The 10,202-nt window shown below is 46.6% G+C and overlaps 2 protein-coding genes across 2 annotated transcripts in view; one reads left to right on the forward strand and one right to left on the reverse strand.

The window, feature by feature from the left end:
* The window catches only part of YRDC (yrdC N6-threonylcarbamoyltransferase domain containing), a 6,290-nt gene extending 3,087 nt beyond the window's left edge, over positions 1 to 3,203 (forward strand). Inside the window, exons 2-5 of the mRNA XM_007947617.2 lie at positions 381 to 495; positions 586 to 705; positions 2,709 to 2,851; positions 3,131 to 3,203. Of these exons, the coding sequence (XP_007945808.1) occupies positions 381 to 495; positions 586 to 705; positions 2,709 to 2,851; positions 3,131 to 3,203 (451 nt within the window). The remainder of the gene's footprint in view (positions 1 to 380; positions 496 to 585; positions 706 to 2,708; positions 2,852 to 3,130) is intronic.
* Positions 3,204 to 5,887: 2,684 nt separating this feature from the next.
* MANEAL (mannosidase endo-alpha like) overlaps positions 5,888 to 10,202 on the reverse strand; it is a 4,580-nt gene continuing 265 nt past the window's right edge. Inside the window, 4 exon segments of the mRNA XM_042781883.1 lie at positions 5,888 to 6,524; positions 7,795 to 7,871; positions 8,771 to 8,880; positions 9,922 to 10,202. The exon segment at positions 9,922 to 10,202 is cut by the window's right edge and continues 100 nt beyond it. Of these exon segments, the coding sequence (XP_042637817.1) occupies positions 5,888 to 6,524; positions 7,795 to 7,871; positions 8,771 to 8,880; positions 9,922 to 10,202 (1,105 nt within the window).

Genomic DNA, 10,202 nt, shown 5'->3' on the forward strand with positions numbered 1-10,202 from the left:
ACCTTCCGAGGAGTGGCTGGTGGGTTTGAACCGCCAGCCTTCTGGTTAGCAGTCAAGTGCCTTAGGCACTATGCTACCAGAGCTCCCATATTTAGCAGGTAATGCCTATTAAATTAAAATAGGGAGTGCCTTGAAGAAAATAAGACGTTGAGCGTGGTATGCAGCTGTTGTAGCTCCTGAGACGGGAAGCATGTGATTTCTAAGCTTAGGATACTCCTCTGGAGTTGGAGCTTCTGCTCAGGTTCTTAAGGAGGTGAAGCTGTTAGATCCCATTGCAGGCCCCATGGACTCCCTTTTCTAAGAAAAGGAGTCTAGGAAAGAACCAACAGAGTTGGTCATTGATAGAATTTGTCCTTGGTAGAGTTATACTTGTTTCCCAGGTACTGCCGTGTGAAAGTCCCTGAGGAGCTCCTCAAAGACCTTTTGCCAGGACCAGTGACCCTGGTGATGGAACGCTCAGAGGAGCTCAACAAGGATCTGAACCCCTTCACTCATGTGAGTTAAATTTTCTGTTGTGTCCCCAGACTCCTGGAAGATCCTTTCCTTTCCCCTGCCAACCTTTCTGATGATCCTTTTGCCTCATAGCTTGTAGGCATCCGGATTCCTGACCATGCCTTCATGCAGGACTTGGCTCGGGTGTTTGGTGGACCTCTTGCACTCACCAGTGCCAACTTCAGTTCCCAGGCCAGTTCTCTGAATGTCAAGGTGAGAGTTACCAAACACTGTTTTCTCTGAGCCAATTACTGTAATTGCTTAGCAGAGTTACTCTTTTGGTCTAATAGTGGGATATCTTCCCTGGGGCAGTATGTAGGTTTTAGGGGAATCCAAATTAAAGAATTTTGGAAAGCTTTTACTGCAGAGTTTGAGAGGCTAAGAGGAGAATTGTATTTTTATCTTTATAATGATACTGGCTGGTACAAATGGTTAACATACTCGGCTGCTAACTGAAAGGGTAGAGATCTGAGTTCACCCAGAGGTTCCTTGGAAGAAAGGCTTGGTGAGCTACTTCTGGAAAAAATCAGCCATTGAAAACCTTATGGGGTACAGTTCTCTCACATGTAGGGGCACCATGATTTGGAATTGACTTCATGGCAGGTGGTTTTTGTTTTTTGTTTCTTACTCTTTATAGTGATAGGAAAGATTGTAAGATTATGGTAAAGTAAAATCATTGTTTTCTGGCTTTCACGGGGGTAATTGTTGAATACAATGCTATAAAGAGTATGAAGCAGATAAGGCTCCTAGAACTTAAATCACTTGTCCCAGGTTACTTAGCCATTAAGAGACAGACCCAGATTTTTACTCAGTTTGTGACTGCTGTCCTTGTTCTCTCACCTCTGCCACAAGCCAGGTTGAAGAAAAGATCATCCTAATCATGTCTTGGATGTTAGCTTAGAATAAGTGAGGACACAAAAAAATTATTTGTTGTCTTTTTTCCGAGGTAGTATCACTACGGAAGTAGATTGCCTCATCTTCCTTCTGAGGAGTGGCTGGTGGGTTTGAACCCGCCCACCTTCTGGTTAGCCATCAAGTGCCTTAGGCACTACGCTACCAGAGCTCCTTTTTGAAGTTAGAACACGATAATAAGATAAAGAGTTCCATGCCTAGACCTAGAGAGTACTTTCAAGGACATTCGAAAGAGAAAGCTCAGTGTCCTCCTTATTCTGTACACAGCAGATTTTCCTTGGTCCTGGTGTCTGTACCCAAGGTGGTGGGGGTTGGGGGGCAGTGGTTCTTACCTTTTCAGCAAACGATAACTGGTATTTATGAGCCCCCATCCCATATTTCCAGGCCTAACCACCACTGCAGTATCTTCATTGTGGGGTGGGATGAGAGCTCTGGCACATTAACAATTGAGCCCACAGTCTAGTTGGGAATATCTTTCCCGTAGCCCCAAAGATTGAGTCCTGGTGGCAAGCACTTGCATACCCCATCTTGTTTTCCTTTCTCTTGCCTGATCCCAATGGAGTACCACTGAAGTCCAAGGTCAGAGTGCTACAGATGGAAGGACCCTTAGTGATCATCTAGTCTACCCTTCTTTTTTGTAGCTGGAGCTGGAATAACTTTGCCAAAGTCACACAGCTTTGGTGGAAAGTTCATGGTTACAACCCACATCTCTGGATTCTAACTCCAGACATGTACTTACATCTCTCTAACTGAAGCAGTATGTGGAATTTCCCCCTGGTATACCAACATTTTCTTTAGGTTTTGTTGTTATTAGGTCCCTTCAAGTTGATTTCTGACTCAGCAACCTCATATGACAGGTTAGAACTGTCCCCTGGGGTTTTCTAGGCTGTAGTCTTTATAGGAGCAGATTGCCAGGTCTTTATCCCATGGAGCCATTGGGTGGGTTCAAACCACCAACCTTTCAGTTAGTAGCCAAGTGCTTAACTGTTGCACCACCAGGGCTCCATCCTTCCTTGGGTTTCTGAGGCAGTATCACTACAGAAGTAGATTGCCTAACCTTCCTTTAGACTCTAAATAGGTGTTATTTGGAGCTGTCACCCAAGGGGCTCCAAACCTCATAGGAAGCAGTGCCTTGGGTGCTAATGCAGTGTTTTTATTCCGACCAAATGAGTTTCTATTCTGTGCTTAGTGGAAGATGCCTCTTGTTTTAAAACTATACAACCTTTGCCTTACCAACTCTGCATGTAGTGTGATATTGCAGATGCCAGGGGTGATGTCTAGGCTTCCGCTCTCCTCCTCCTCAGGAGTTCCAGGACCTCTGGCCTCATTTGTCCCTGGTCATTGATGGGGGGCCAATTGGGGATGACCAGAGCCCTGAATATCGCCTCGGCTCAACTGTGGTCGACTTATCTGTGCCTGGAAAGTTTGGCATCATTCGCTCAGGCTGGTGAGTCTCTTTCCTGTGTCATGGGCCTAGAAAAGAAGCCTTGACAGAGGGCAGTTGTCACTTCCTGAGTGGAGCAGGCGGGTTCAGAGAAATGGTGGGTACAATGGGACTAAGTTTGCTGGGTTCTGCTGGCTTTTTCAGGATTCGGAAGACTTCCCCCAAGAGTTTGAGGAACAGAACTTAGTAAGGCCATTGAGTTTAGAGGTCCCTGATCACCACACTCTGGTGGGCTTACAGCTTTGAGAAGTCAGACTGAACTCTACTCTATTTTCTCCTCAGTGCCCTGGAAAGTACAACAGCCATCCTCCAACGGAAGTATGGGCTGCTCCTCTCAGATGGACCCTGCTCGTGAAACTTGGAAGGAGGCAGGCCCAAGAATTGATGTGGACACTATGTGTCTGTCCACTGGTAGTTGCCAAGGCCTCATTACAGAGGCTGCTGGGGCTACAACATTAGACTGACCCCTTTAAGCAGCATGTTTTTCTGAATACTATAGACCGGACCCCAGAAGCTACTGGTTTAGCTGGGGAGAATGTTTTATTTATTTTATTTAATTTTGTATTTTAGTGAAAAACTGAAAAATAGATTAGAAATGATTGTAAGGAGGCATTGTTCTTTCTTTAAGTGATGTAAATAAGATTTGAAATCTAGCGAGAGCCTCCTTGTTGGTGGGTGGTGGCTTTTAAGGTCCAAACCATCTAGAGGAGCTGGTATTGTTCATAAGTCTCAAGTGACCAAAGACGTGGATTTGGGATCCTTTTAAGGTTTAAGCTGGAACCAGGGTAAGATAAGATGTAGAGTGCAGGCTAAACACCATTTCCTCTGGTGGTGGTGCACTGTAACTGTCTGCCAGAGAGTCACTCTTTTGGTCTAATAGTGGGATGTCTGCTCAGTTGGCAGCGGGTAGTGGTAGGGGGAATCCAAATTAAATACTGGAAAATAAATTCCTGCTTTTTTTTTTTCAGTTGGTGGTTCTTTTTTTTACTTAGTCATGAAATAAATTATAGATAATTATATTTATAAAAGGAGCCCTGGTGGCACAGTGGTTAAGCACTCAGCTGCTAACCAAAATGTTGGTGGTTTGAACCTATCAGCCACTCTGCAGGAGAAACATGAAGCAGTCTGCTTCTGGAAAGATTGACAGCCTTGGAAACCCTATGGGGCAGTTCTACTCTGTCCTATAGGGTTGCTATGGTTAAGAATCCATTTGATGGCCATGGGTGTGGGTTGGGTTTATATCTATACCATCTTTATTTAAATCCAATAGTTACAAAATGGCCTTTTATCTGTATATGTATCTCCAAGTGTTAAACACAATTATTGTTGATCATTTGAACTTTGTTTTTCTTTGATACAAAACAATACTACCATTAAGCATCGTAAATGGTTTATTTTTCTTTTGAATTAGTCTCCTTTGGGAAGTATTACTGGGTCAGAGTGTATGAACATTTTTATGGCTCTTGATACAGATTATTAGCTTTCAGAAGAACTGAATCAAATTACATTGCCATCAGCAGTGTGTGAAAATTGCTGCTTCCCCCCTTGCCATAACTTTAGTTTTCAAATTGTGTGTGTGTGTAAAGTGATGCCTCATTGTGATTAGCTTTTGTAAATAACTGGTCAGCATCCAGCCCTTTTACCTGTCCTGCCTGCCATGGTTTCTTCAACTAATCTACAGGCAATGCAGGCAGGCCTGTGCATCCACCCAGTGATTTAGTGTTAGTGACCCAGCTGGAGCTGGGTGTCCATGTCACTAGGGTCTACTTCCTCCTTACTCCCTTGTGTCCCAGTTACCAGGATTAGGACTCAGTTTTGAGTCCATAAACTTAACGATACAGTGGTTTATGATACAGTTATTTTCAAACAGATCTTAAGAATCTTGGCATGGTGTTACAGGAATCTGCTGTAATGAGGGTCCCTGCAATTAACATATTAGTTTATTTGTAAATAAATACTGGTTGTTAAATATTCCCTCTAGAAGTCTTGTTTAAACTACTAATTTCTTAAGCAAACCCATTCTTCATTGTGCTGATAATGTAGCCAGCCCAGTCCACACCTCAGTTTGTCGTGAAATCTGACTGCGGGGTCAGAATTAATGAGTTCTTGGAGAGCGCAGAAGGAATGCTTGCTTGAGAACACCACTTAGTTTTAATACAAATCACAGTAGCACTGAAATTGGCTCTAGTGAGTGGGCCTTGTTCAGTTTAGACAGCTAAAGGCAGGCAGATATATCCTCGTCTCCTGGAGCTAAATGTTCATCTGCGAAAAATGTAGGCTGCAGAGCACAGAGGTATTTTCTTAGAGCACTGGGGGTGGGGTATTTTCTTAGAGCACTGTGCCCAGGTGCTAGCTACAAGGCCACACCAAATAGGGAAAGCTAGATCCTATAAGCTTTAGAACAGGAACTGGTCCTTGGTCATGTTTTCCCCCCAACACCTAGCACATAGTAAGGAGTTGGATGAGTGTGCTGAATGTGTGAAAGCTCTGGATTATCATTTTCTGATAACTGGGTACAGGTATCTATTGGGAAGAGCCTAAACCTAGAATTTCCCTTTCAGAAAATCTCAAATATGGTTCCCTAACTTAGAAGACAGACTGGATATGGGAAAGAAGTCTGAATAGAGGACACAGGCTGGCAGAAGGCAGCAGAGTATATGCTAGCCCAGAACCCTGACATCCTTCCAGGAATAGTGACTGGTTGGCTTCACTATACAACACCAGGCTCTGCAGAGGTCGAAGCTAGAATGGATTATTTTGAAGTTCCCTAACTGACAAGGATCTGGGCCCTGGGCTAAGTCGTCACCTGGCAGCCTCTGCCGTTGCCTCTCTGGACCATTGCTGTGTTTCCTAGGACTGCAGAGAACCCCAGCACCACTTGCCTGAGAAACAGGCTCTGTTCTACATGGGCCCAGGCTCGATAGCCCATGTGGAAGCACCCAGCTGCTGACTTGGAGATGGGTGAGTGCCTACACCCTCTCAGCTGAGCCTCATATTTTCCAGTGAGGCTGGGACCTCATCCCCCAGTTTGCAGGCCCTTCACATCAGCCACTGCTCCTTCTCTTTGATGAAGTGCTCTGCCCAGCGGCGGGTCAGCTCCAGATACAGGCTGGGCTGGTGAGGCAGGTAGTCCAAATAGAGGCGAGTTGATGTTTTCTTGGGAATAGCCTTCTCAATCTGGGTGCCCTCGTGCCACTCATTGAATGAAGTGATGGAAACAATCTCAGGCCTCACTGTCAGGGCTGCCTGCAGGGCTGTCTCATAGTACTTGCCATTGACCCTGTTCCGCGTATTGTGGTTGTTCCAGGGGCGGATGCTGGTATCAATGTAGCCAGGCCCCACACTGGGAATGAACATGAGGTTATTGGCATCACAAAAGTTCTTCACAGCTTTCCAGTTCTGATGGGAGGAGCCAAAGGAGAAACCATTGGAGGCAAAGTAGGTGTACATCCCATCAAATCCAGCAGCGAGGATGTCATGGGTATGCCCTTCCTCCACCAGCAGCGCTATGAAGACTCCATCATAAGGGGTGTTGCGAATTGAGTGGGGCCCACTAGGTGTCAGGAGATGGGCCCAGGCCTCAGGGGATGTCAGGTATGAATCGTAGATATAAAAGAGTGGGAGGCTCTTACCCATGCTGTTCTTATAGCGGTAAAATGCACCATGGGAGCCATACCTGAGGAGCAGGAGGAAGAGCCTAAGTTAGCCTTGTATGGACAAAGCCAGCAGCTATAGGGCCAGCAGTGGGTGAGCTCTTTCCCTGATGGCGAGAGCACAATTTAGGGTCCAAACAAATCTCCAAAGTTGGACTCATCATTCCTCTAAGCAAGAGCTTTGTTCCCTTGCCCCACTCCCAGACCTGTCATTTATTCAGGTCTCACCCCCCAAATCTAGGGCGAGCCGCCACCACCTTCATCTGGATTGCCGTAGTAGCTGCCTAACTGGTCTCTAGCCTTCCTCTCCCTTCCTATAATCTGTTCTCTTGTACTACAAATGTAAATCAAATCTGACTGCTCCTTATCATGACCTATAAGAGCTACTTGATCTGGCCTTGCCTACCTCCACTCTTACTTCCCCACCCATCTCTCCACTCCAGCTACACTAGCCTTTTTATTCCATTGTCATACCAACCTCTTTATACCTCTCCTTGGAATTTTCTGCTGGCTTCCCATATCTTTACAGAGCTGATTCTTCATTGAGTGTTAGCTCAATTGTCATCTCAGATAGGCTTACCTGACCACCCATTCTAAAGTTTCTTGGGCATAGACTTAACACCCTGTTTGTTTATTTATTTTCATAGTTGTTGCCGGGTGCTGTTGAGTCTATTCCAAACCATAGTGATACCATGTGACAGAATAGAACTGCCCTATAGAGTATCTCAGCTGTAATCTTTATAGAGGCAGATCACCAGGTCTTTCTCCTCCAGAGCCCCTGGGTGAGTTCAGACCACCAAACTCTGTTAGCAGCTGAGTGCTCAACTATTGCACCACCACGGTGCCTTTTTTCATAGTATAGATACTGTTTTTTTCCTGTTTAATTACTGTCTGTACCACTGTACTCCCAACACATACTAGAATGTAAACTTTGAAATGAGAAATCTTGTTACCCAGTTCTGTATAACTAGGGTATAGGACAGTAGTGCCTGGAAGGCACTCAAATATTTTTTGAATGAATGCATGAATACGTTCTGGGTACTGTGCAAGCCACTTTCACATATCCTAACTCATGTAATTCACAAGATTCAAAGCTTGCCTCTGACCACAGATTGGAAGCTACAGAACTGGAATTTAAATCCAGATTGCCTGACTCCAAGCCCAGCACTCTCACTGTAAGACAGCTGCTAAGAATACAGGCATTCTACTCTGTGTCTTTTGGCCTGCCCATCCAAACTTACCCCCACCCTCATTTTGATCCTACCAAAATCTCAGCCCCCAGAGCCACCTTACGTGTCAATGATGTACTTGATGTTGTCATGTAGAGTGATGTCATCCCGGCCTTTGTAGGGCTGGATGTGGAAGGCAACCTGCCACAAACAGGAGTTACTGGTCAGGGGCTATCTGTCCAAGATCTGCATTCCTGACCTGATTGCAGACACCAATCTATATATAAGCCCCATGCTCTAGCCATGGCTTACATGAGAGCCTAAGTTCAGGAGGGGGCCTGTCACTGGTGAGCATTAAAGAAATAAAGGCAGCTGTTGCTCTTCAGGCCAAAAAGACCACCAAGCCCTGGTCTTGGGGTTGAGATGTTTGCCCATCTCCTACAGCAGGGCATCTGGAAATTATCCTGATGGGCTGTTGCAAGACAGATAATGGACTTCAACCTAGGTGCCAGCTCCACTAGCTGCCCAAACAGTGGAGGCTGAAGCTGTGTCAGTGGGCAAATGGGCTATGATCTGTTCAACATGTCATTGACAGCTTGGGAACAGGGAGTAGGGCTTCACTTTTTTTCTTTACTGCAGAAGAAGGGAATGACCTACTGGGTACATTTTGGGAAAATAATTGGATATACTTAGCTCTATCTTCCCTTTTGAAGCCAAGTCTGCCTGCTAAGAGCACATGTTGTGCCTACTCCTTGAGGGCCCAGTACTGCCTCCCAAGAAGGTGAGTCTAACTTAAGTCTGGAGTTCATTTTGTAGGCCTGTTTAATTCTTGCACTAATCTCCTCCAGCCTATCTTCTGTCATTAATAAAAATTATATTTAGTCTCCCATTTGTCCTATGTTACTTTTTTTCACTAATTAAAAAAATAAGCATGACTGAGGCACTATTTATTATGACCCTCCCTCCACACCACTTTTTGCTAGGTACTTGCCATTCCTGGGCTACTGCCAAGAAGTTCTATAGAGGGGCTAACCTTGTGAGCAGAGGAGGGGCCATCCTGAAGATAGCTTAGAAAGCATGTGACCTCTTGGGAGACTCACCTGGATGTTATACTGATGGGCAGTGTCCAGAATGGCAGGCACCAAGTCATCTGAGGGCTCCCCATTATCATCGGCCATGCCAGGTGGGTACCAAGACAGGACCAGGACGCCTGAGACACAACACAGAGGCTACTTCAGAGAGTCCTCTCTAAACAGAGATGATACTACCCTCAGAAACCATCTCCAGCAGCAAGGCTCCAGCCAGGTTCACATTCCTGCAGATCAGATTCCAGAGTGAGCCTGGAGCTGTCCACGCCTGCGGTGCTGAAATGCCGCTACTGCGCGATCTGTAGTGCACTAGGGCAGAAAGGAGCCAGGCTCTCAAGTGCATTAGTACAACAAAGTTGGACAATGGGACACCCACTTGGAAACCACAGTCCTACCTTTAGAGAAAAGACCTGAGCAGAGGTCAACTTAGTGCTGCTTGTGTGAGGTCACATTTGTCTCAACTGTTTATATAGTGTAAAATCCTGAGGGATGCTCCTGGTCTTCGTATACCATCCATGCCTAGCTCTAGCATTCAGGGGTTTGTTTTCCCTCACAAACTATCTCCAGATTAACTAAAATGTACTGCAAAATCCAGCTGAATTTTGTGGCAAAATCTGAAACAGCTCCCCACCACCAAAGCCTGCAAAGGAGGCACCCAGGGACCTCACTTCCAGCCGGGCTGAAAAAGCTCCTGGGCCCCTACACTGCAGACACAGCAGGTTCCATCATGCAACATGGGCAAACTTCCTCTGCAGCCAGAAAAAGTAGGCAGGATTAGTGCTCTGCTCTACTTGGTGTGAAGGCAGAACGCCCCAAGTGCTACTACTATACACCCCAAGACCCTGAGAGGCCCAAACACCCAAGCCTCACTCCCCCCTTCTGAACCTACAAGCCTAACAGTCAAGAATACTCGGCCTCCCTCTCCTAGCTATCTGAGACAGCTGTGTCACAAACTCCTTCCACCGGTCATCCCAGCAGCTCTGCCTTATGAAGGGCCCTGGAGTTGTGGAAGATTAGAAGGACCTAAGTGGGGAGAGTGTCGAGGGTGGGCTTAGGATGAGAGGAAAGGAAGGAGCAAGAATCCAGGCTGCGAGGTGATGGGGCCAAAGCTCCGGCAGGAGTTGGGATGTGGGACAGGTGAGGCTAGGGGACGGAGAACTCACCAATGGCGGCTTCCTTGAGTTGGGTCATGTGCTCCCTTAGCACTTCGGGGTCCCGAGAGCTATAGGGCCCCAGCTCCGGGTAGAAGCTGGAGCCCAAGTCGTCAGGGGGGATGTGGCGGCCACGGGGATAGCTGGCCGAGATCTTGGGGTCCCAGTGCGGCACCATGACGTGGTCCCAATGAATGTAGTGCCCCTCGCGCCGCGGGCTCCCGTACCAAGAGTAGTAAAAGGCGTGCAGGTCCGAGTAGACGCGCAGACTCTCCCCAGCCGCGGGCTCGGCC

The sequence above is a fragment of the Orycteropus afer genome, unplaced genomic scaffold (assembly GCF_000298275.1).
Source record: "Orycteropus afer afer isolate SDZICR_OR568_19922 unplaced genomic scaffold, OryAfe1.0 scaffold00192, whole genome shotgun sequence".
Classification (NCBI taxonomy): domain Eukaryota; kingdom Metazoa; phylum Chordata; class Mammalia; order Tubulidentata; family Orycteropodidae; genus Orycteropus; species Orycteropus afer.